This window comes from Odontesthes bonariensis, chromosome 15 (genome assembly GCF_027942865.1).
Source record: "Odontesthes bonariensis isolate fOdoBon6 chromosome 15, fOdoBon6.hap1, whole genome shotgun sequence".
NCBI lineage: Eukaryota > Metazoa > Chordata > Actinopteri > Atheriniformes > Atherinopsidae > Odontesthes > Odontesthes bonariensis.
Window position 1 is genome coordinate 3072873 of NC_134520.1, and position 26898 is coordinate 3099770.

General features: G+C 40.3%; 1 protein-coding gene and 1 long non-coding RNA gene across 5 annotated transcripts; one reads left to right on the forward strand and one right to left on the reverse strand.

Annotated features, from left to right (window-relative positions):
• Nucleotides 1–788: 788 nt before the first annotated feature.
• Nucleotides 789–17509, reverse strand: rabggta (Rab geranylgeranyltransferase subunit alpha). Of its 2 annotated transcripts, none has more exons than XM_075484659.1 (17): nt 17386–17509; nt 17036–17085; nt 15717–15827; nt 10893–11017; nt 10612–10799; nt 10220–10474; nt 10029–10112; nt 8635–8717; nt 8418–8513; nt 6870–6975; nt 6726–6777; nt 6556–6644; nt 6381–6469; nt 6171–6287; nt 5964–6077; nt 5721–5808; nt 789–4996 (listed from the first exon to the last, which is right to left on the reverse strand). In XM_075484659.1, exons 2-17 carry the CDS (start codon nt 17036–17038, stop codon nt 4848–4850), a joined length of 1749 nt encoding a protein of 582 aa, XP_075340774.1. In that variant the 5' UTR covers nt 17039–17085; nt 17386–17509; the 3' UTR covers nt 789–4847. The 2 variants fall into 2 exon arrangements, with proteins under 2 accessions (XP_075340774.1, XP_075340776.1); XM_075484661.1 differs by lacking the exon at nt 17386–17509 and adding an exon at nt 17304–17377.
• A 5737-nt stretch (nt 17510–23246) lies between these two features.
• On the forward strand, nt 23247–26761 carry LOC142400949 (uncharacterized). 3 transcript variants are annotated; one of them, XR_012773013.1, is made up of 5 exons: nt 23247–23350; nt 23538–24031; nt 24168–24247; nt 24329–24393; nt 25973–26761. It is a non-coding gene; the product is annotated as an uncharacterized LOC142400949 (long non-coding RNA). The 3 variants fall into 3 exon arrangements; XR_012773012.1 differs by having other exon boundaries at nt 23538–23826; nt 23939–24247; XR_012773011.1 differs by having other exon boundaries at nt 23538–24247.
• Nucleotides 26762–26898: the final 137 nt, after the last annotated feature.

Below are 26898 nucleotides of genomic sequence, written 5' to 3' on the forward strand. Positions count from 1 at the left end.
TAATGATTATTTTTTATATTTTTATTTTTCCCCCTCTTCTTTGATTGCTTTTAACTGTGTTTTAATTATTATCTTTTAAATGCCTTTTCTTTATGTAAAGCACATTGAGTTGCCTGTGGTATGAAATGCACTATATAAATAAAGATGCCTTGCCTTGCCTATTTATTGTGGCATTCCTGGCTAGATCACAGCAAACATGCTGGACCAAATGTATCTTGTTCTCATCTGAGCAAGGTACGTGGTTCCAGCATTAGTCAGGTTTCATTTCAGCTTCTTTAGCAAAGTTTGATTTTTCAGTTTTGTGCCAGAAAAAAGGTGATTTTTTTTGTTTGGTGGACACTGTACAAACTGCCCAAGTTGTTATAAAAACATATTTCAGATAACCACTGCACTATCACGACAGCTTTTATTAGTTGTGTTATGGCTGGTTCTGTAGCCTCTGATCTCTGTATCAAAGTTGTGTTTTGACTGATTTTTAAAAGTTTAGCTCACTTAAAACATATTCAGGCAGTCAATTTAGTATCATCGATCGCAGGTGTATTGACTGTAATTTCACAGAGCGTCTACTTTAGACTGTTCAGTCTAATTGCTTTTATTGTTCAGAGAAGAAAATCCTCTACTTGTAGAAATAATGAAACAATGACAAACATTCTCAGTCAATCGTCTGTGTTGTGTGTATTCTAATGAAGCTCACACATATTGAAGCTGGTGTCTCATGATGTATGGCTTGAATTGTTCATAAATTTTTTCAAAAAGAATGGGGAGACAAAGAGAAAAACAAGAGCCAAAACGGTGCACAAACAAGTTTAATTGGATTTTGAATATTTCAGTTAAAAGAAAAAAAGGCTTCTTCCATACTCATTTCAAGTTTTATGTAAAAAGCTCAGATGGCGCTGAGAACACGGACGGGCTAGCCAGTGAGCCAGTATTCACTGTGCCAGAGCCCTGACAGAGCAGCAGCTGAATGCAATATATCCGTCATTTATTCAGCAAGTCTCACCTGTGGCTTTCCCATTTTGAAAATGTGAAAAAGGTCCATCCAGTGGCTCAGCGGTGGGATGGGCCAACAGATGAGTCACCCTCCACGGAGGCTGATTTAAACTGAATTTGTTTCTGATTCGTTGAAAGGGAGTGGACCTCCATTTACCTCTGTGTGACAGACTACTGTACGTGACTAAGACGCCTGAATGTGTGAATGTGACACACAAACAGGTTCAGTAGGTTTCACTGATTGTTTCATTGACCAGCTTTGAACAAAAGTCTAACTGTGGCATAATTTAGAGACACACTAAACAAGCATCAAGTCCAAGTAGGTGTGTGAATATTATGAATGAATATTGAATGAATAATACAATGAATATTATTTCCAACATCATTGGAAAATAAGAATTATCGACAAGCATATGTTGCCGTATTGATCCTCCATAAGATTCCTCTATAAACAATTGATATGAATATTTCTAAGGGACGGCAGCGAATTGATCCCGATTGATTTTTTCTGTATCAGTTGAATATTTCTCCACTTTGATTCTTTCTTTTTATTTATGACAGAAATCTCAAATATTATAATCAAGGGTGAATTATTTATTAGATTACAGCCACTTTTACAGACAGATGAAACATCTTTAGAGGTAAAAAAAAAGGCGACTTTGACTCCATACATCAAAATAATTTTGCGAATTGTGAAATATATGTAGTCAGCCTACAGAGCTCTGATCAGTTCAGTACATCTGAAGCGGATTTTCATCAAAAGCAGGCATCCAACACTGGCTCAGCTGGGGTATTTTTCTGAATAGATGATTAAAATGTAAATATCCACCGGAGATGGTTTCAGTTTTAAAACTGTACAAACTTCAATGTTTTCTTTCTCTGAAAATCTCTGTGGGACAATTTCTGTCATATTAAACCAGTAGAGATGTTTCACAAAGGAAGTTTAGAAAAAACGAGTTTGATATTTTTATTGGGTTTTGTGCAGGGAAAAACTTTTTTTTTTTTTTTTTAAAGTTAATAAGTTAACTTGGATTGCGACTCTTTACCCATTTCCAGAATATATACTGTATACGTCAAATTGATCCGAGATCTGAAGACCACGAAGTAGCCTTTTCTGAACTTTTAATTTAGTTGTTCAAAATGTTTGACTGGAATTGGACAGCTCACCTTCCTACCTGTAAATATTCCTACATGGTTCTAATATTTGATCTGTCCATCATTTAGATTCACCTTCAACCAGAAGAGAGGATAAAAAAGAAATCATCTATGAGCCTTAGTTAGAGTTCATTCAATTGTAATTTCACATGAACTCAACCTCACAAAGCAGTGAAGACATCTCTTAAGCTCGGCCCTCTGATGGCATGGCGGTGGATTACCTCATCAAGAAATAGAAGATGAATTGTTTTCAGTTTGAAATGAAAGGTGTGTTTGTGTTGAAATTCAGTTCGCTTTCAGCCTGTTTTTTTAAACACTCCCAAAGAGAGAATGTTTTTTTTTCTTTGATAAAACAAACTGCACAGATTGCGAAATCAAATGCGTCAAATGACAAAGGAAAACAAATGAACAATGACAGTGATGTAAGTTAAGGCTGAACCAGGTGATTCACGGGAAGCAGGCGAGGCACACTCCGTCTTTCACCTCATGGAATAGGCATTTAAAGAAAAGAGGAGCTCAAATGAAGAAGTTTGCAACAAAAACTTAAATCTGCCGTTTGATCGGTTGATTAAAACTTTATGCAACGAATGACAACAGAAATTGAATTTGATCTTTTAGAATTTTTAGGTTTTTATCATGTTATAACAATAACATAACTGACTAATATTTGTGATCTTGAGTTTAACAGTGTGATAAAATTGCACAAGATGAAGCATCTAATGACTTTTTAAAAAAATTTTTTTTATCATCATTAAATAGTTCAACAACCATAGGTTCAGTGCTGCAGATCCATTTCACAGCTCAGAACAAATACATTTCTCCAACCTTCTTTGCTTAACCTCATGGCATTTTCTGTCATGGGAACGGAGCAAAATAATAATAATAATAATCTTAATTATTCGACTGTACTGCTTGGAAATTTGAAGGTTTGACTGAAGAACAAATGAGCAGAGGGGCTTTAGCTCGGTTCTAATGGGTTCCACAAGAAACCCTTTGAAAGGGTGAGGTGTGAGCACCCTCTGCAATCCTACTGGCCTTGTAAGCGGCCGGAGACTTCGGGTGGTGCTTCATTGTTCCAATTGGCTTTGTTGGCTGCACCCGTGAATGTGTGGATAAAGAAATCACCACTTTTCTCAGCTCTATGATAAAATACCTGCTTTTCAGAATTTCACATGTTCAGTCTCCATTTTACGTTGCGGCCCAATGAGCCTGGTTGTAACAAATGTCCTGCTAAAGAGAACGTGGACCTCTTGGGAAATGCCTTCACCTTAACGGCAGCATGTCTATTCATCACAGATGCCCTCACAAGTGTGCAAGTCATAAGTGCCTTAGACACAGATCAACACCATCTCAGACAGGCTTTCTCATCTTTCTCTGACAACAGCCCGGATGGTCAGATGTCTGCTTTTTTTGCCCAGAAGCAGCTGAAATGAGGACTTCTCTGACCACAGAGTATTTATCCGCTGTTGGTCTGTCCATCAGAATGAGCTGTGCCCACCAATCTTCTGTTGATACATGGCTTCCTATAATAATAATAATAATAGCATTATACAGTTTCAGGTTACATTTCTGGATGTCTCGGCGGACTATGCTGAATGACAATGCAGCTATAATGAGCGTGGTGGAATGACAACTTCTCATGCGATGCCACTGGAAGGTTTTAATGTCACACACATCCAGCAGTGGTTCCTGTCCTTGGCCTTTACTCACTTAGATTTCCACCAGATTCTGATTTATTATTTTTTTTTTCACATTATGCTCTGTAGAATTTGAAAGTCAGAAATTCTTTACAATTTTGCATCAATATTTCTTCTTCTTGTTTTTTTTTTTTTAAATAAATCGATGATTCTATTTCAGCCTATTTTGAGCCATGACGCATTCTTGTTCGGATCTTTTCTGGAGATGGAGTTTGTATCTTTTCTAGCTTGTAAATTTCCATAACTTCTTTGTATGAAAAAAAAACAAAACAACTATTATGATTTGAAAGTCAAACTGCGGTCAAACAACTGTCTTATGGTACATGTGCGCACGAATGATCTGCAAGTTATCATACATTAAAAATAAAAATAAAATCGCATTGGCCTCGAAAGGAAATGCTGAAGATCTAAAAACAAAACAAAAAAGAAGCTTACTGGAAGGCAGTGACACAATGTGTGCTGTTTATTACTGGATCTGTGACTTACTGTGCAACAGTATAATGTCATATTAAATGCTTTACATAATCTTTTTTTAAAAAAAACAATGTATGTGGCAATTAGGGGACGCTCCGATCACCCAGTTGCAGCTTTTCTTCCCAACTAAACCGTTAGAGCTCACAGAAGCAATAAGCCAGCATTGCTGTGTACCGATCCATATCAAACTTTTTTGCATGCATTATGACGTAGGACATCTGTCCACATGCACCGAAAAAAAGAATTAAAATTAAAAAGCAACAGTGCTCGTTACACACTCACTCACATACACACATAAACATAGAGTTTGAGTTGAAGTGGTAGATGGGTTTTGACATGTGCTCTGGAGGCATCAGGCTGTCGGAAGCCTCAGGGTTCTCTCTGACTGACATTCTCCCAAACAAGTGAAATAGATACACAAGACGTTTTAAAAAGAAAAACACCCACTTGCTCATTTCACTACCAAACACAGCCCAGGAGGACAACTGAATGACGAGACAATGATGGCAACGATTCCCGCCCCGTGTCTGATCAGAGCAGGAGGTCCGTGACTGAGGGCAGCAGCTCCGACAGCTCCGACTCGACGTTGGGAATCTGAGTGACGGGGTTGCCACGGAGATCGAGGCGTTTCAGCTTAGGGCAGGAGGCCAGCGGCTTAAGATCTGCCAGCGTGGAGATTTCTGTGTTTGGGTTAATAGAAAAAGTCTCACAGGGTGTTATTGTGAGTAACGGCGAACAAGAGATCTGCCAACACTGGTCTAAAAGTAAGATCAGCACGACAAAGACGACACTGGAATATGAAGACACTTTTCTAAACATAAAACATGGCGCCCGCAAAACAAATTTCAAAGAAAAAAAATCCTTGATTTTTGGCACGTCATGACCTGCAAACCTCATTAATTCTTTCTAAGTGTATAAAGAGGAAGTGGAGCCCGAAGGGGAGGGGGTGTGTGGGAATGATGTGTTGTTAAGTGTCTCTTCTTTACTTAATGGTGCTGCTGATTTGTGAAATTGGAGGATGTATTTGTAATTTCTTTTTCTTCTTTAATTTAATCACTTCACTTTCCGGTAAGATCAATTATGCATGCACTGAACTGAAGGGTCTCATTATCAGTGCGGCTTTATAAAAGGCTGTCAACACTGCCCTTGTGTGAAAACCGTCTTTTACGTCACACACCATCAGCTGCTGGCACTTTTTTTCTTTTCTGCATTTTTTTTTTCCCTTTTCAGAACGGAGCCACTCAGAGCTGATTCACGCACATCTTGAGTCACCAGCAGAAGACAACAAAGATCACAATACAAACTGGTCCCTATGACACTGGTTCTGTAGGACAAACGCAGACACAGAACAGGATGTTCTCCAGCAGCTGCACCAATGAATATCAATCTCTGATTTAAGGATACTATTATTCTTCAAGGAGACTTCCTCCAGTTTGGGAAGGTGATGGACTCCCTCCAGGTTTTCTATACAGTTGTTATCAGCTTCCAAGACCTGCAAGCATAAAGGGGTCATTTAATTGCAGAAAACAAGTCATAAATATGTTACCCTCCGACTTTGGTTTATCAACCGAGGAAACAAAAAACAAGCAGTAAACGAGCACTGCCTGTCTCTTGGAGACATTTAGATTTTAACTGCAGCTTTATCACCTCCAGACACTGCAGCATAGCAAACTGAGGCGGCAGCCGCTGCAGCTGATTGGAGGACAGATTGATGTGAGTGACCAATAACAGCTGGTCCAGGTGGCATAAAGTGGCCAGGTTCTGTTAGACAAACAGGAGAAAGCATTTTTCAGCACTTTCTTTAAGAGAAAACAAATATTTTTTGCCCGAAGAGAAATCAAACCCTGAACCAACCCTGTCAGAAATGCTGAAAACTCGCACTTCAGCATACTCCATTTTCAGGATGGTGTTTTCAATCATGAACTTGCTGCACAGGTCGCTGTAATATGCAGAGCGCATGGAATCCACTTTCTGGAGCAGGGAGAGAGAGCATTCAGTCAGAGAGCTTTAAAGATGCATTCCTTGTCGGTACCACAAACTGTACTGTGCGTGGATGATGCTCACTTTGAGTGTTTGGAAATGAGCGAGCGTCTCTTTTTCATATCCTAGGGGGTCTAGTGCCCTCATCAGGAGAATAATGGTCAGTAAGCACCCTTCAGAGGCAGAGAGAACAGTCAGTGACTATAGAAAGATCAACATCAGCAATGATCTAACACTGATATTTTCATGTCAGACTAACATTTATTAAGTGGCTCCAGTTCTTGCAGCTGGTTGACCGATTGTAGCTCCGACTGTAACACGGAGGTCTTTTCCACTGAGAGTTCACTCCTACAAAGAAAGTGTACGATCTGGTATTATTACTTAAACAAACAAATTCCAAAATATGTTGCCATTGTGCCGAAACGGTACCGAAAAAGCTCCTGATCGGTAGCTGTATCCCGACACCAACTCTCAGTTCGACCTTCGGAGGGAAAAAGTTAATGAAATATACATTCACAGTCCCGCCTCTAACAGATCATGTCAGGCACAGACCAAATATGCTGTATAGGTCACCTGTGTACAGTGCACAGTCCCTGTGAGTGTGTTTCTCAGTCCAGTGCACGGTCAGGTTGTGTTCATTGGTGATGTCGTTTATTGTTCCAGGAGGGAGGTCGCAGATCTGAGCAGACGTTAAATTTAGGAAGGGTCAAACCAGGAGACACTCATTCCACAAGCAAAAAGGAAATATTTGATTTGGAAAACTGCCAAGACCCGAGGATATGTGTGGAATCTCATCACCACAAACACTCAGGCTCACTCTGGGGCACCCGCTCCTATCTCTGTCGACGGTCCCTTGAGACGCTCCTACAACTTTGCTGACTCAGCTGGGCAAAACCGAATTCACAGGACTTAATCAAGACACACAGTGTCGTGTCTTACAGTTTCGCGGGGTAGGTCAACGTGAAGGCTAAGCCTTCAGCTCGATAAAATTCTACGTAAGCCTCCGAGACAGTGAGGAGTCAAGGCACAGATCTGTGGACGGGCAGCAGGAAATTTCTGTTGTATTCATAAAAAGCCCCAAAGCCCCGTAACCTCCAATGTTTTAGAAGGAAGTTTGGAAGCATAAACAGACCTTTAGATCAGACCGTTCAGTAAAACCGAGTGTCTCAGTCAGACAGATATCCAATAAGCCACTGATCACTTGAAGGACAGTTCTGTTGTGGTGACAGGAAAGCCTTATAGAAGGACAACTATAAGTACAGTACTCCAGGAATCGGGCCTTTCTGGTGCAGCGGTCAAACAGAAAACCTTCCAGTTTACAGAGGTTCTGACCTGATGAAACCGTGGCCACAACTTCCAGCAGTGTGTGAGCAGGAAACCAGGCATTGAGCATCATCTCATAATACCACACCAACACTCAAACACGGTGATGGCAGCGTCCTTCTGTGGGGATGTATACTGTGACAGGGAGTGGGAGTCGGGATCGAAAAAAATTTGGAACTTTTGGTTTGTCGGTTTGAATGGAAACTTTTGATATTAAATGATACCGTATTAATATCAAAATCTCCATGACAACTGAACAAGCACCACACCCCGATGACGGTTGTGTTATATGGTAATATGCTAAAGTATAACCAACTATTCCATACTCTTTGAAACTAAATTATTTGTGTTTTTCTACATTTGGCACCAAAGTCACCAGCAGTTTATTACCCAGCTTTTGAGGTCCAACACAAAGCGGTACTAGAGCTGAGAGGGATTTCCTGTTGAAGGCCACGTCAGAATACAGGAAAAAGATTCTATCTCAGCTGCCTGCCTGCACCTTGTGTCACTGCACGCTGACAAGTTTTGAGTCATGGCAGGAATTCCCATCACACTTGTGTGGGAGAGGTTCACAGAAGTAAACCTATCAAAGTTTCACAATGAAACACCCTCTCTTTACTCACATGCCACAGCTTCTTATCATGATTTGATACGTGAGGAGTGATGAGCACTGAATGTTAAACATCCATCCATAAGCTATCCATCCTGTTTTTTGGGGTTTTTTTGGAGGGGGGGCAGCAGAGACAGTCTTCTAATCTGCACCTGTAACTTTTTGAGCTCTAAAAAGTTAAAGGATACCCAGACAGGGCTTTGTTTAAAGCGTGGATGGACACTCCTCCACTCCACTCTCTGAGGCTGACCATCGAGAACCAGCAGCAGGCCGACTGACTGCGCCTGACAGGACAAAGGAAGAGAGAAAACTGCAGAGTCTACAGAGAACACAATATGAAGGTTGGCATTCCAATTTTTTTTTATTACAAACATTTTTCGAGATAAAAAAAAAGAAGATACTGACGTTGACAGGCCTGGAGAGGGCAACAGCGACTCTCTCCTCCTCCCGACTGACGTAAACACAGCTTATCATCTCTTCACGCTCCGCTGTTAAAAAGGCAAAGAACATGTATGTGTGGAACTCGTGTTTGATTAGTGATCAAACAAATAACTTGGAATGCAGTGGCACCTAAATGCCAGAAGTTCTCATGGCTTTTTTTTTTTTTTTTACTCCAAAAAAATAGTGTTTAAGCAACTTTTTTTAAAAGCAAATACACCCCCTAAGATATAGCAATTACATTTTTTTTCCCCATTTCCAGTAGTAGCATATTTGCCCTCAGTGCTCTGGGGACTACGATGCATTCAGAATAACTTCCACTACCTGTCAGGGGACGAGCCTGTAACTAAGAGATAAAGAGACGGTGTTAGACTGTATCCTGCAGCCTGAGCTGGAAAGTCTTTTCTGATCATCATGACTTTCTCTGAAAATTAGGCTCGCTTGTGTTTTTTTTTTTATTTGACACGCAGATGTTCGCCCCACACAGCAGGTTTCACAGTGAGCCGTCTGCTGTTTGGCTGTCAAATAAAAATCAATCTGGTCTCTTTTTAACAGCGAATTGTTGCGGTCAGCTTCAGAGCCTCCGCGTGGCACATTTAGGTCAGGCAAGCACGCGTTTCTGCCATGAAAGAGTGAGCTGTGCCCGCTCTCATAGTTTCAAGAGGAGCTCCTTTATTTCCAATACTAGTTAGAGCTAAAACCGATAATCACACCAGACTACTGCAGTGACATCTGAACTGGGACTGAATGGCAACTAAACACCCAAAAGCCTACTGCTGGTGGGGTAAAAAGGGCCTCACATTTCTGTGAATACCTAAGAAAGTAAATGTTAACTCAATTTCAAAGGGGCATGCAGTTAAATAGTAAATATTTCCTTAATAAATTCCTGAAAGATTACCTCTGAGGCTTTATATTAACATTTTTAAAGCTCATCTGTACACCTCTGCATCAATAATCACACCTAGAAGTCTTTTAAAGCTTGTTTGTGGGATTTGGACTATTCTTCCTGCAAAGGAAAATCGATCCTTGGTTTGTCTTGGATGCACCGTTTAATCCTTTATTCATTTATTTTTTCAAGAGCCCTTTGCACTTATTTTGCAAGAAGTTTAAGGCCAAAGCCTTTACTCCACACTTTCTGAGGAAGTTTAATTCAATTCATTTTTCTGTCCATTGGCGAAATGTTTCCATTGGATGAAACACAGGAACAAAGCACGATCGATCCACCTCCGGTGCTGAACAACTGGAAAGAGGCTCTTGAAATACTGAACCCTACCCTTCAAACTTCAACTCAAAAGATCTGCATGTCCTTCTCACGTCAAACATTGCACAAATACACAGACACAATTACGAGACAGACATACCTCTTCCTAATAACCAGCGATAGTAGAACCAAGCGCTCTGGTCGTTGGGGTCAGTGAAGAAAGCGTTCTGTACAAGCTCATATTCTGAAAGGAACACATTACATGCAAAGTACAAGTGGTTATGAGAACTGTAAAGAGTCAGACTGCCCCCTGTCTGTTGCCACTGGGCATCGCTGACTGCAGTGGTTTACCTTTGAGTAGCTGTTCCTCACAGACTCGATGGGAGTGGGTTTGAGGAGAAGGTGGAAGGGAGGACTGAGGTTCGCGGCACGGTGAGGGAGGTTCTGGAGACTCCGGGTGGAGCAGCGGCAGTAAGGTGCTGCGGTAGTGCCAGCTGGAGTAGTTGGAAAAGTTTGAGCCGATAAGACGATCGGTAAACTCCAACTCCTTGTCCACCGGCACGCCGGACATCTTCACAACCACACGGCGATAATCCCAGCAGTGGACTGGTAGAGATTGGAAAATATACAAACAGAAATAGGTAGAAAAATCAATTAGGAAGCTGCAAGGTCTACATAGATTACATAAAATGCTTTTTTCCATCTATAATTTAAACATACTACCGGTTCCTTTTTCTACTCACAGTTGCGGTCATCGATGCTCAAGCAGCGATCACACAGGCTCAGCTCTCTGACCCAGTCTGGTCGAGGCAAACGGGCCGAGACCCAACCTCGGTGGTGCCAACTGCCGTAAGACTTTGGGTTCACTTTCAGACAAGACTCCAAAAACGACAGCTCTGCTTCGTAACTCTTCTGCACATCATCCTCATCTCTGAATTGGAAATCAAGAAAAAAAGCCATCATTCCACTGTAGCATCTCAGGCGGCTTAAAATTCAGTGGTTAAATAACAGCTAATGATCTAACTTGACAGTCTCCAGGTGCATTAGGATTTCTCTTCTGTAGTTCCAGAGGGTGCCAAAGTCAGGGTTGGATGACAGGAGCTGCTGAGTCAGCTGGAGAGCCTCGTCATCCAGAATACCGTCCTTCCTCTAACATGCAGGAGAAAATGAAGAGAGTGAAGACAACAAATACAAAAACCAAGAAATTTTGATAAAGAGAAACATCCGAGGACCAAAACCAGAACAAGTAATATATCACTCCCACTCAAAATGTTGCACTGTTTGTGGTACTCAACCTCAGGTCCTTATTACAGTATACTGTTTCATTAAAGGAAAGAAAAGCAAAGGATGTGTAATTTTGTACGGCTTTGACTTAAAATAAACTTCAGTGCCTGAGCTTGTTCGTAGCAATGAAATAAATAATACAGGGTTCAATGATGCAGTGGGAAACTGTGAGGCTTTGACAACTGAGACGCTGGTTAATGGGAAGAGATCCCTTCTGGTTTTGGTCTGATCACTGGATTTGTTCAAATATAGGCAAGGCAAGGCAATTTTATTTATAGAGCACAATTCGTACACAAGGTAATTCAAAGTGCTTTACAGCTACATAAAATCACAAGAAGGCAATAAAATCATTAAAAAAAAAAACAACCAAAAAACCCCATAAAAAATAATCATTAATTAATTAATTTAAAAGTGAAGAGTGCAGATAAAATACTTTCAGGTGTCATATGCACAGCTAAATAGAACTGTTTTCAGCCTGGATTTAAACATTGTCAGAGTTGAGGCCTGTCTCACATCTTCTGGAAGGCTGTTCCAGATTTTAGGAGCATAAAACTGAAACGCAGCCTCACCTTGTTTAGTCCTGACTCTGGGCACCAGCAGGAGACCCCTCCCTGAGGTTCTCAGAGCCCGAGTTGGTTCATATGGCTCTAACATGTCAGAGATGTACTTTGGCGCTTGACCATGAAGAGACTTGTACACAAGCAGAGCTGTTTTAAAGTCTATTCTCTGAGCGACAGGAAGCCAGTGCAGAGACCTGAGCACTGGACTAATATGGTCGTATTTCCTGGTTCTAGTCAGGACTCGAGCAGCAGCATTCTGGATGTACTGCAGCTGTCTTACAGCCCGTTTAGAGAGCCCAGTGAGCAGGCCGTTACAGCAGTCTAACCTGCTGGAGACAAACGCATGGATCAGTCTTTCTAAGTCTGGTTTAGACACTATTCCTTTGATTCTGGCAATGTTTTTTAGATGGTAAAAAGCTGCTGATGTTACTGATTTAATGTGGCTGTTAAAGTTCAGGTGACACAATGTATCTACAGGCCCGTGTTCTCCTGCCGTCAGTGACACGTCGATCTGAGTGTCATCTGCATAATTGTGGTAGGACACATTCTAGCTGCGTATTAGCTGGCCTAATGGAAACAAGTACAGATTGAACAGTACGGGTCCCAGGATTGACCCCTGGGGAACCCCACAGGTCATAGCCATTTGGTCTGAGACACAGTTACCAATTTCAACAAAGTACCAAAGTGTACTCGAGACAGGACTTGAACCAGTTTAAAGCACGACCAGAGATTCCCACCCAGTCTTCTAACCTCTGTAATAAGATCGCATGGTCAACTGTGTCAAAGGCAGCACTCAGGTCCAGCAGAACTAAGACTGAGACTTTGCCTGCGTCTGTGTTCAGGCGGATGCCGTTTGTCACCTTGATCAGAACTGTCTCAGTGCTGTGGTGGGGCCTAAAGCCTGATTGGAAAGTATCAAAAGCATTGTTAGACAGGAGAAAGTCACTAAGCTGTTGGTATACAACTTTTTCTAGGACTTTGCCTAAGAATGGCAGGTTTGATATGGGCCGGTAGTTGTTCAGTACTGTGGTATCAAGATTGCTCTTCTTTAGAAGGGGTTTAATGACAGCGGTTTTTAAGGCCTTTGGAAATGTTCCAGTCTGGAGTGAGATGTTGACTAGATGAGCGAGTTGTGGTAACAAACTGCTCAGCACAGACTTTAGAAATCTAGTGGGCAACTCATCAAGGCAGCACGTTGATGAACTCAGACTGCAGATGGTCTCTTCGACTGGTTTGTCAGTGACAGGTATTAAATGCACTGGGTATGAATTGCAAGTGCAGGGGACCCTCACACAGGACAAAGTCCAAATTTCTTCTATGTTCAATAGTTATTTTATTGATTCAGTTCATGATCTAGCATTAGGTTTTGGTTCAAGAGAGAAAATCATTGCAGTAGTGAAAGAGGATATTCCATCCTTTAAAGCTGCAGTCTACAACTCTTTTTCAAGCATAATGCCTGGAACTGTCCGGGGATTCTGAAAGTAGTACATTAAATACCCCAATATTAAAAAAAAAAAAAAAAAAAAAAAAAAAAAAAAAAAAAAAAGAGTTCTCTAGGTCCCCTATATGTCCCGCTAGGTCCCTCCAAAGCCAGCAGGTTTGTTTACAAAATTGCAGACCGGACCGGTAAAAGGTAACTAATCAGGTTACGAGCTGGGCTCTGCTGCCTGTCAATCACCGATTGTGCACGCGCAATACAAGGTAGGCTCGTCCCCACGCTTATTTATCTAGACTATTGAACTTCATTATGGGCTAGTCTACTTACTGTGTCTTCCATGATCGCAAATGACAGGTGAGTTGATGAATGAGGAGTCGTGTACGCGTATCTGGCGTGCACGTAGACGTGCAAGAGTTCTCATGTGTTTTGATGGGGCGGGACAGGAAGCTGAATAACTTTTTATTTTTCGGTTAAAAAATAAGCATTTCTTGCATTTTGCGACTACGGAGGTCACCGTTTTCAACTTCAAGCGTTCTGATAGATCATGTAAACTCTTAAAATGCCAAAAAATTAGGACTTTAAGTATGACAACAACAAATCCTGCAGACTGCAGCTTTAACATCTTAGAAGTGTCAGAAGTGTCTGTAACTAAAATCCTAAAGCAGCTCAAAAATTCCAAGGCAAAAGATATTTTTGACTGTGACTGTGCATTTGTTAAAAAGTATGCAAATATTCTCTGTTCTCCTATTACTCATTTGGTCAACCTATCCATTACACAAAGTTACTTTCCTACTGCCTGGAAGACAGCAGTAATAACCCCTATCTTCAAATCTGGGGATGCAACCAATGTTGCAAATTATAGGCCAATCAGCATCCTCCCAACCATCTCTAAAGTTACTGAAAGGGTTGTATGTGACCAGTTGATAGCCTACTTGGAAGGCCACTCCCTACTGCACCCTATGCAGTTTGGATTTAGGAAAAAAATAAAAAAAATCACTCAACGGAAACGGCCCTTTGTTACTTTATAGAGCTAATTAAATCTAAGCTTGATGGAGGTGGTGTAGTTGGTGCTGTCTTCCTGGATTTTAGGAAGGCATTTGACACAGTAAATCACAATGTTTTGTTGTCTAAACTCTCACAGCTTGATTTCTCTACTGATGCTTTGTCATGGATGGAATCTTATTTAGTTTTAAGAAAGCAGTGTACAAGAATTATTGACACATGCTCCACCCTGTCTAATAGCACAACTGGAGTGCCCCAGGGATCGATTTTAGGACCAATTTTATTTAGTCTATATATTAATGATTTACCCTTGATTTGCCCAGACGTTAGTATGCAAATGTATGCAGATGATACAGTTCTTTATGTCCATGCCAAAACAAGACAACAAGCTGCGTTAAAACTTACATCAGCCCTAAACAAAGTGTCAGATTGGCTAACATACAACTGTCTTACTCTGAATGTTAGCAAGACAGTAGCCATGTATTTCTCCATCAAGAGGTGTGATGTAAACCAGCAACCTGACATATTTGTTAAGGGGGAGGGCATAAAAACTGTGGACAATTTTAAGTATCTGGGTGTTATCATTGACTCTAATTTATCATTTAAAAAGCACATTAAGAAGACATCAAAATGTGTCAGGGCTAGTTTAGTGAACTTTAGGCATATTAGACACCAGTTGCCACTTCCTGCGGCTAAACTGTTCTTACATTCAATGATTTTTTCACATCTGTCATACTGTTCTACTAGTTGGTCACAGGCAGGTGTGACCACCATACAACCATTAGCCACTCTCTACAAAATGGCTCTTAAGGTTCTGGACAAAAAGCCAAGAAGGTATCATCACTGTATTATAATTTCAAAGTACAACTTACTGTCCTTTGATAGTTTTATCTGTTTTGCTGATATGTGTTTAATGTATAAAATTATTAATGATCTTGCACCACCACCTCTTAAGCAATGTATATCACTCTGCAGAGATAAATTAAGAGTCTCAAGGTCCTCTGTGAGAGGTGATTGTTATGGGGGTTACAGGAAGACTTCTTTTGGTCAATCAGCTTTCTCTGTTAGTGCAGTTAAAAAATGGAATGTAATTCCAGTTCATATCAGGAACAGTACAAGTTTTAACCAATTTAAACGATCACTAAAGACATGGCTAAAGGCTGATCAAAGATGTGACCATTAATCAATGTGCTGTGTTGCAGTAAGCACTGCCATATGGTATGTGTATCATTTTGTGTGTGTATTGCTTGTCATGTGATAATGTGATTGTATATGGTTTTATGTGTTAGTATGATGTTGTTGCTGCTTCTAGTGTGTGCCTTGTAGTGGCAACAGTAGGGCATGTATTGTCTATGTTTTTAACGTGTGTGTGTATGTGTGTGTGTTTTAGTTCCCTGCCCAGGGACCACAGATGTAAATTAGCTTTTTAGCTAACTCTGGTACTAGAACTGTCTTGTACATGGCCCCTGTCAAATAAGCTAATAAACTAAACTAAACTAAATGTGTCAGCTCTAGGTGTCTAGCTGGCTGCAGAGTAGTTATACTGTTTGCCGATCCAACAGACCTTAGAAAAACAGGCATCGCGCGCAGCCACGTATATCTTCAGCTTCTTCTCCCGCTCTTTTCTTTTCTCCTCCTCCTGCTGGGCTGTAGTTTTAACTTTCACACGGCCATGCTGTCAAGAGCAAAAAGACTGTGAGGTACAGTAGGTTCACTTTACTCTCTAGAGACAGATAAGGGGAAATAAGTGAAATACACTCACTGTGTGCTTTAGCAGTGGTTACATTAATACATATTTTATTATCTAATCATATGGCAGAACATTTATGTAATCAAGGATGTTTGCATGGCTCAAACCAAACATCAGAATGGGGAACAAAGTTCATTTAAGCTTCTCTGACAAATAGACTGATCTGATCAGCTAGGATTTTCACACACCACCATCTTTAGGGTTTACAGTGAATTAAAAACCCAAAACATCCAGTGAACAGCAGTTTTCTGGAAGGTAATGTCTTTTTGATGGCAGAAGTCAAGGAAGAATGGCCAGATTGTTTCAAGCTGTATGAGAGGTAACAATAAGTCAGATAACCACTTGTTCCACTCAAGGATTGCAGCGGAGCATCTTTCATACTTTCTCTCAGTATGTTGAACCTTAAATCTGTTGGACCATAGCAGCAGAAAACCACAAGTGCTAATCCTGTAAGTTAAGAACAGGAAACTAAGGATATGGTGGTTTTATCAAATATTATCAAAATGATAAAATGTTAAAACAATTTTGCCTGGTCGGAAGAGTTTAAATTTTTACAACAACATTCAGGCGACATAACAGCGTGAATCAATCCTTCCTTTCAACAACAATTCAAACTGCAGATGGTGTCGGTCTGTGGGGAGTTTCTTGCCACATTTTTACACCTTTGCACCAACTGAGCATCAGTTCAATCCTTCCTGAGTGTCAATGGTGCGAATGCTCATCACTTCATAAACAGTGCAGACATCAACTTATGCCCACCACAAAAGTTCATAACATCTCAGAATTGGTTCTTAAACATAAGTGGGAGTTTGCTGCTCTCTCATAGCTGCAACAGTCCCCATAACCCAAAACAACACAGCCGTTTGGGAGAGAGAGTAAGAAAAGAAGCTTCTCATCTAAAAGGTTCTGCCCTTTAATCTGCTGAAACTGTGCATTACTATAATGTCAGTGTACTGTAGTCCAAACTCTCTGAAGAGTTTACTCAGCATTTTAAGGCAGTGGGGATGCCAAACTGGAGTCAGAACTTGTAATAATTAAGAATGATAAATAGATTACAGTGTAAGTATAAGGGTATCAAAAGAAACATTATACGTAGAATTGAAAGAAAATTGAGTAAATGATACATTTCTTACCATCTTGCTAATGGTGGAGGAGACTCCCTCAGAATCCTGTTTAAATTAATCTAAAAAGGGTGACAGATATGGTTAGGCCCGAGTAATATTCAAATAACACACACGTAAAAAGAGCAGAGGGACTTATAGAACAGTAACGACGACTAAATACTGTAGGCTAAAAGTATATAGATATACAAATTCGTAAACACCGTAGACAAAAAGCCCTGAGTTTTAACTTAGCTTGTTAATTAGCCCCGTTGTTAGTGAACAACACGGTGCAGCCCACCTTAACAGCAACCAGCGGAACAGGACATAGTCTCATAGCTGTACAATGAACACCGCTCTATCCAGCCCACAAAAAAACTCACCTGTTTTCTTGCGTGATGTAGCAGTTGTTTTTCAGAGTGCAGTTTGATTTGTCATTTCAGGCTCTGTCAACGACTACAATTCTTCATTTCCGTCTCATGAAATGTACGTCATAGAGAGCCTCCTCCTCACAGCCGCGATGTGTTGTGGCTCTCTAGTGGAGAAAATGGCGCAAAGCAGCGACGGGACAATAAAACACATAATAAACACTCTGCCTGTGATTTGTTATTACTCGGGTGTGTTTCATTGCTTCATTGGTGCAGGGATAAGATATCTAGGTTTGCTTCTACAATTTGAGTTTGAGTCTGTAATTGCCAATGGTCAAGATGAGAGAAACTGTGCCAATAAAAGTCAAGGAAGCTATTACGAGGCTAAAAAAAAAAAGACTAAAACCTACAGAGACCTAGGTCAAACCTGAGGATTACCGAAATCAACTGTCTGGAAGATTATTAAGAAGGAAGAATACACCAGTGAGCTCTTTTATAGCAAAGGGACTGGTAGGCCAAATAAGACCCCTGCTGCGCATGACAGAAGAATGTTTACTATGGTAAAGAAAAATACCTAAAAACCTGTCCTACAGATCAGAAACGGTCTTCAGGAGGCAGGTGTGTCTTTGTCAGAGACGACTATCCACAGAAGACTTCATGAGCACAAATACAGACGCAACACTGCAAGATGCAAACCACTAGTTAGTCACAACGGCAGGATGGGCAGATTACAGTTTGTGGAAAAGTGATTAAAGGAGCCTGTAGAATTCTGGAAAAAGGTGTCATAGACGAGACCAAGCTGAACCGGTATCAAAGTGATGGCAAGAAGAAAGTGTGGAGACGAAAAGGAGCTGCCTAAGATCCTAAGCATAGCAGCTCCTCTGTTAAACATGGTGGTGTGGGTGTTATGGCTTGGGCATGTAGGCTGCCACAGGTACTGGCACACTTATCTTCATTGATGATGGAACTGCTGATGGCAGCTGCACAATTAATTCTGAGGTGTACAGAAGCATCTGATGAACTCAAGTTCCTGTAAATGCCTCCAAACTGATTGGATGGCTTTGAATCATTGAACAAGCAGGGGTTGAAGGTGGCTGCAGGAGAGGCTTGGCAGAGCATCACCAGAGAAGATACTCAGCAACTGGGGATGTCATCAATCGCCAACTTCAAGCAGACATTGCGTGAAAGAGATATGCAACAAAATACATGAATGCTTTAACCTATCATAACATTATAAAGGGCAGTGTATGATGATTTACCATCTCAGAAACATCAACAGAATTAAAGGTTTTCTCTCCCAAAAAGACCAGGAGAAACTCCTCCATGCATTCATCTCCAGTAGACTCCATCACTGTAATGCTCTTTTAACTGGACTTCCCAAAAAGAGCATTAAACATCTGCAGCTCATCCAGAACGCTGCTGCTGGAGTTTTAACCCGGGCTAAGAGATCTGAACACATCACACCAGTTTTAAAATCTTTACACTGGCTTCCAGTCAGTCACAGAATAGATTTTAAAAGCCTGCTGATGGTTTACAATCCCAGAACGGTTTAGGCCCAAAATACATCTGTGATATGTTCAGAGAATATAAAGCCAGCAGAGCTCTTAGATCCAAGGACTCAGGTCAGCTGGTCCAGTCCAGAGTCCAGACTAAACATGGAGAAGCAGCATTTAGCTGTTATGCTGCAAACAAGTGGAACAAACTGCCAGTGGAGATTAAACTTTCACCAAATGGAGACATTTTTAAATCCAGGTTAAAAACATTTCTGTTCTCATGTGTCTATGCATGAAATCTGCACGATATCTTTTAATTTATCTGGACTGTTGCTTGTTTTTAAATTCATTTAAATTATTTTATTTGTTTCTCTTTATATTCTTTTATGTATTTTTAATGCTTCTTGCACTCCCCGCTGCAATGCTTTTATTTTATGTAAAGCACTTTGAATTGTTTTGTACATGAAGTGTGCTATATAAATAAATTTGATTTGATGAAATCTGTTGGTAAGTTTGTTTTAGAATTTATTTAATTTAAATTAAAAAAATTAAATATTTTCATTTTCAAACTATAAAAAATTCTTAGTTATATCCTTACAACTACAAAGGTTTTCACTAAGGATTTGTAAAAACATAAAAAACATAGATGTGATACTGAACATGGTCAAATTTATTGTCATATGTATCTGGTCAAATTTCACCCTTGTCAACAGTGGTATCTGTCCATAACTTTGCCTGATCAATATATCAGATATATTATTATGATGTGTTTTACATGCATGAATGCCTTGGTTGTTGTAGAAAAACAAAGCAAGATCTAATTTTGTTTTCTTTTGACACTAGCGATTTCTTCACACAAGACATCATGTCAAAGTCAAAGTCAGCTTTATTTGTCAGATCTGTACACGTACAGGACATATGCAGGCTTGAAATGACGTTTCTCTCCAGCTCAATAGTTCAGCGCAGCGATTGCATTTAACTTAAGTTAACACTTTAATACAATAAACTAAACTATGGTGACCGGTAATGTGACAGCACAATGTGGATATATATATATACAAGGTCTCTGATATTGACATCAGAGTAAAGTGGCGTAGGCAGAAGTAAGTAGAATAAAATAAAATAAATTAAATATGTTTATGTGCAAATATATACAGGATGAGGTTAGAAAGGCAGAGCAGGGAGGGAGTTGATCCTCCTGACTGCCTGGTGAACGAAGCTGTCCCTCAGTCTGCTGGTTCTGGCTCAGAGGCTCCTCAGTCTCCTCCCTGATGGCAGCAGGCTGAAGAAGCCGTACAGAGGGTGTGTAAGATCGCCCGCTATGCTGAGGGCCTTTCGAGTGAGGCGGGTGTTATGAAGGTCCTGAAGAGAAGGGAATGAGGTGCCGACAATCTTCTCAGCTGCTCTCACAATGCGCTGGAGGGACTTGCGACAGGATGCTGTGCAGTTGCCGTACCACACTGTGATGCAGCTGGTCATGATGCTCTCGATGGCGCCTTTGTAAAAGGTGCACAAGATGGAAGTTGGAGCTCTGGCTCTTTTCAGCTTGCGGAGAAAGTATAGGCGCTGGTGGGCCTTCTTGGCCAGTGATGCAGTGTTCATACTCCAGGACAGGTCCTCCGAGATGTCTACACCCAGGAACCTGGTGCTACTCACTCTCTCCACAGCAGTACCATTGATGGTTAGAGGAGCATGCTGGTAGGGCAGCTTCCTGAAATTCACAACCATCTCCTTTGTTTTTTCCACATTCAGAGAAAGATTGTTGTGTCCACACCACTGGACCAGGCGGCTCACCTCACTCCTGTAGTTTGTCTCGTCGTTTTTGTTTATGAGACCCACTACAGTCGTATCGTCCGCAAACTTGAAGAAGAAGTTGGAGCTGTTTGTTGGATCGCAGTCATGTGTCAGCAGAGTAAATAGAAGGGGGCTCAGCACGCATCCTTGGGGTACGATGGTACTGGATGAGTTGTTGCCGACCCGTACTTCCTGTGGTCTTCCAGTCAGAAAGTCTAACAGCCAGTTGCACATTGAGGCACTGAGCCCTTGACTGTCCAGTTTCTGAATAAGTTGTTGGGGAATGATAGTGTTAAATGCCGAGCTGAAATCAATAAATAGCATTCTGACATAAGAGTCCTTAGTGTCTAAATGAGTGAGAGCTGTGTGTAGGGCAGTTGAGATGGCATCATCGGTGGAACGATTTGGCCGATATGCAAATTGGAAAGGATCCAGAGTGGCAGGAAGGACGGATTTGGTGTGTTGCATGACTAGTCTTTCAAAGCACTTCATGGCGATGGGGGTGAGTGCTACTGGCCGATAGTCATTCAGAGAGGAGGGTGATGCCTTCTTCGGTACAGGGATGTCAGGGGAACAGCATGAGCATCACTGTATGTACCTGTTTGACATCCCCTCCTCCTCCAAAGTATGATAACAAAATAATAAAGTCTCATTTATCATATGAAACAAGAAACCATGAGAACAGACACTGTTTATTACTGTTTATCTAATAGAAGAATAATAGAAGAATAAGGAGGCAGAAACTGTTGAATGATGTTACATGACAAAGAGAATATAAGTACAAGTACATACTGTAATATATTATTATAAACTGTATAATATAAGTACATACTGTAATATATTATTATTAGGGCTGGGCAACGATTAAAATTTTTAATCTAATTAACCACGGGATTTCCCTGATTAATCACGATTAATCGCATTAGTACGCAAAATCCAAAAATTAATTCAAAAGTAGTGTATAGCCTTTAGCATTTAGTTTTATTTTAAAACTGTCGACTCCACCGTCTGGAAGAACTTTGAAATAAAATGGCCAAGTAAAAGTTCCGTACCCTTCTCCAAGTTTGGTGGATCCGCCGATTACTTTATTTTCCGGTTCCGCAGCAGACAGCAGCAGACTTAATAAATAAAAGCCTGTGAGCCACAGACTTTTACAATAATAAAACCTGCGTTAATCTGCGGTAAAATAGTTATCGGCGTTAGATAATTAACATGTCAACGCGATAATAATGCGTTGACATGTTGACAGCCCTAATTATTATAATATAAGTGTATACTGTATATATTCTGATATCAAAATGTAAAGCTGTGAGAAACCATTTATAAAAGTAATCAGGTTGGTGTTTAATACAGGAAAACTCTAAGCACCCCATGGCAATAAATGATGAATATTTTATCTTTGCTTTTGTAAAAAAAATACATCAAATGATTTTATTAAAATCTCAGTAGGAGAATTCTGTAGTTCCTATATGAACATGAATGCAATGACAGAGTTTCCATATATTCTTCTTTTTAACCTCAATGACTTTCTTGCAGATAGAATAAAACCAAATTCAAGAAAAGTCATCTCTAAGCCACATTCAGGGTCTTTAGTCCATTCCAACAGCAATCATGTCATTGAATGTTTGTTATAGCACGTGGATGATGTACGATGTTCTGTACAATAGATTATGAATAAAGCTTTTCCATCAAGAATCATTTTTCTTTTTCTCTTTGCTGTACTCAGAGGCACAGGCATCAGCAAAGCCGAAGCCCGCAGAGCCAGTGTTCCCATCATAGTTTGTAGCACCAACTCTTTTTTTTTTTTTTTCGAGCAGGACCATCAGGAGCATCTGCAAAAAGGTGAATGAAGAAAAAAACACGAACAAAAAAAAAGAAACAAACAGCAACAATATCGCCAACAACAAGCATATGAAAACTAACTTAACTGAATATTTCTAAAGTCACAAAGTGACATCACAACTGTAGAGTGAGCGTGCGACTGAATGAGTGGCTGTGCATATGTGTGTATCTGTTTGTGTGCGTGTGTGTGTGTGTGTGTGTGTGTGTGTGTGTGTATCTGTTTGTGTGTGTGCGTGTGTGTGTGTGTGTGTGTGTGTATGTGTGTGTATATGTGTGTATCTGTTTGAGTGGGTGGGTGTGTGTATGTGTGTGCAAACTTGCTTATATATTTGAAATTTACATATAATCTCCAACATGCATAAAGTTGTTATTGGCAGACAACTCTTTGCCACGGTGCAGGCTGGTTAATGTCAACACCTTTGCATAGAAACAACCTTTCTTAAAGCTACAAGTGGCATTCTTTGAGCACTGATGCCAACATATGTACCACTGTTGATATAAGTACATCCTTTGTTCAAATCCAGCATTTAGTTAGACGGGGCTGAGGTGGTGGATGGGTCAAACACCAGTTGTGCTGCCTTAAAATGTTAAAAATGTTAAGTTAAATAAGTATATATTTGAGAAGACCTAAAGTTTAAAAGGTCTATATTCCTTGGTTATGTCAAACTTTCTCAGAGTGAGTGCTCTCTTTTTTGGTTATAGAAACCGCGTAGGTGTGAGCGCTCTGTTCTTGTCTGTGGTGCTGAGACGTGCAGTTGAGCTTCGTTGAGCAAAGAGGAGCAAAGCAGACAGCTGCTAAATCATATTGTTGACGTGTTTTTGACGCTTTTGCCTTGGAGAATATTCATCTTGTAAGTACTGCTGTATATGATGGACACTTAATTTATTATGGTGGTGAAAAAATGTATTCTGCTAGTTTTCAGTAGATGCTAACTCGTTTCATTTTCATTGAGCTCGGTTGCTAATCGAAACTTAGTTATACAACGCTTTGCTTGTACAGTGTTTAACAATTGTGTTTCTGTCTGTAATCATTTTCAGTGTACAAAAAACAAATGAGAAAGAAGACAAGAGGACTTCATTAAAATACGAGAAAAGTCAAGCCTTGTGGTTTATTGAAGGATTTTTAATTGTTAGCTGGCTGTCTAGCTGTGCACAAGCAAACGCACTGCGAGGACAGCACACCAGTCCATGAGACTGGTGTGCTGTGTATCCAGTGGCGGTCCGACACTGATTTACGCCTGGCGCCCCCAACCCCCCTACTGCTCACAGAGAGATGTTGCACTTCACTGTGCGTTGTGGTGGGAGCATCGGTGTAGTGTAGTGTTAGGTTAGCAGACTGACCTGTCATTATTTCCTTCTCTCTCCGTTTTCACCCATTTGGTCCATCACCACCTGTAATACTGTGCTGGCTCATTCTGTCTTCTTCACTTTCCCATTAGTACTATCAGAGCCGGCCCGAGGCATAAGCGAACTATGCGGTGGCTTGGGGCCCCCAAACTTTCATGGGGGCCCCCGAGAGGACTCCCTACAGGGTGAGCACCGACCGCGATGAAGAACGCCATCTGTATCTGACTTCTCAGTGACCTATATTTTTCAACCGAGTGATTCATCCTGTCTACACAATCTTTGTTTTCCCCCTTGCTCTGCGTACCGGTCACGTGACCGTAGCCAGCCAATTAGCTGGCTATATTACCGTCAGTCAGGAAGTGCCGGGAAATACGAGAGAAGCCTTGATTCGTTTGCTGCAGGTACGGCTATTAACTTGTTTTACTTTGTTCTTCGCCTTTATTGAGCACTGATCTCTTATACTATGCATTACCTAATCGTAGGAGCCGAGTTACCATGTCCCAAAGTGCTAAATAGGAGTGTTGGTTTAACAAAACGCGTGGAATTGGTAAGCTTTGCATTTGTTTGCATCTTAGTTTAGCATTAGCCGCTCCCTGTGTTTTAATGGGTCCGGTTAGCATTGTTAACACTTATGCCAACGTTCTACACTTGTTTTGCACTTATTATGATCTAAACTTAATCCCGATCATGTTGATTTGGACAATACATCGATTTAATACTGTTTAACTATTTCTAGGTACATCGTGGCATTTTTAGCCTTAACATTGTGTCATATTGACTGTTTCCAAGCATTAGCACTTTAGATGCTGTCTGCTGTCAAACTTTTAAATGTATTGAATGTGTATTAGCACTGTGCACTTTCTAATTGAATGTAAATTATTTTATTAAAGGGACATTATGTAATTTCTTCCCCCATCTAGTGGTGCAATTTTATTTTGCAAAGTCGAATGAATTTGCTCTCTAGCGCCTCACGTTTTCAAATGTGCGCTGCAACTTCTTGAACTACGGCAAGCGGAATGTGTCAAGATTCAAGAAGCTATAGCTTCAGACTCAAGGTCCATACATACAAAAAGAAATCAAGACACACAGTACAAAGGATTACATAACACACATACAACAACACTATAAATACAGATGACAGATAACATGTCAGATAACATAAGTTGACATAGCCTTTGGTGTGCAAGCAATGCAATTAGTCATATTCCGGGAGTTACTGGAAGTGACGTCGACGCAGCGTTAGCATTAGCAGCGTTAGCAATAGGAGCATTAGCGGCGGTAAATAAACTCCCGGTAAACTTACAAACTTTCTAATGCCTCGTTTTGTGAGTTAAGAGCCAATGTGTACTACGGCAGAAGTTTGGTAACAATCAATGCATTATTAGTGGGATAATTTACGAGATAAAATCTATTTAGCATTTTTTAATTATTTATTTTTTTTTAACTTTATTAGTAAATCAACAAAATAACAGTTTGCAAATGTGAGCATAACGCCAAAAAGAAGATAGCCAGGGGGAGCATAGAATAATAATAAAAAGAAGAAGATGACCTTCATGATGCACTTACAAAAATAAAGCTAATGAACACAAAGACATATGTGCCAAGGAATAAAATCTATTTAGCATTAGCGGCTGTAATAAGCCATTTGGCGGAAATGACGCCATTGGCCTGGCGGGGAAATCGCGATTCGAAGTGCTTTATGTCCCTCTCGGCACTTCGTCGTTTTTCATAGACCGGAAGGACATGGCAGCCTCCATAGAGCGGGCAAGCTCTATGTAGATACAGACAAGTTATTCTTCACTCAGGAGGATAAGTGAGATTTTTGACAGTGATCATTTTACACCAATGAGGACTAACTTATGAATGAATATGTTGATTTGAGCTAATAAATGACTTAATTTATTACATAGTGTCCCTTTAAGCATTTAGTCAATGTCTTAATTTAATGCAGAATCTTATGTGCAATAGTAATTTATACAAATTATTTATTACATTATGACTTGCATATTGACTAACTTTATTTTGTGTACACATGGATTGATTATGATAGATTACAAGTTATTTATTATTGTAATTTATATATAGACAGACAATTAGTATTGAGTGGTCCTGTTTCTATTATACAGACCAGGTCCCTGATGGCGAGCTAAAAGAAACCTGAACAAGCCTCTGAGCTCAACCGACTTGCACCTACCTCCGTGGGCTGGTAGGAGGCTCTTGTCCCCTCTCACACCTTACACTCCGTTCTACAGCCCCAACACACAAACACACACTTCCCTCACGAACCCTTCCCTTGATTTTGGGGCTTGTATGAAGAGTTTTGCTCATTCAGAGCTGTGCAAAGGCTGGACTTTTTGGCATGTGGTTTCACGCCACAGCCACATGTTGTTGAACATTTACACCATTATTTCATTCGCAATTATATGTTGGATCTTGTTTTGTCTAGTGAACTGATTATCTATCCCGAATGGCCATTTCATTCATTTATGCAATTATTCTAAATGTTTAATGTTGTTTTGTCTCAATACATGGTACCTTTTTATTTTGCAACCCGTCTCCAGTCTCCGTCTCCTCTCTCCTAGAGTAGAATCTAACCTTCTGATACTAGCCTGTGTATACATATCAGCCATACGTTATTAATACAATACATATTTTACTAGCGTATATGCTACACATAGTTTTCAGAAAAGCATTGTTCATTGCACTTGTTAAAATGCTGTTCTGTTGTACAACTCGATTGATTTTGTGACATTACCTTATCTATTTGTTTTAAGCATTTTATTTATTTATTTTTATTTGAACTATTATGCAACTAGACAATGTCAATGTCATTTGGTTTATTTAAGTTGTGAGAAATTGCACATTTTGCACATTTGTTGTGAATTTAAAAGAAATTAAACGGGTAAACTTTTAAATACAGTGTCTTGTCTGCTGATTTTTACTTTCAAATGGTGAAATTAATATGCCACGCATGTTCACTCCAGTGTACATTTTTGTTTTAGTTCAATCCACAAGTAAGATTAAAACCAGTCAGAATGACACTGGTATGTTT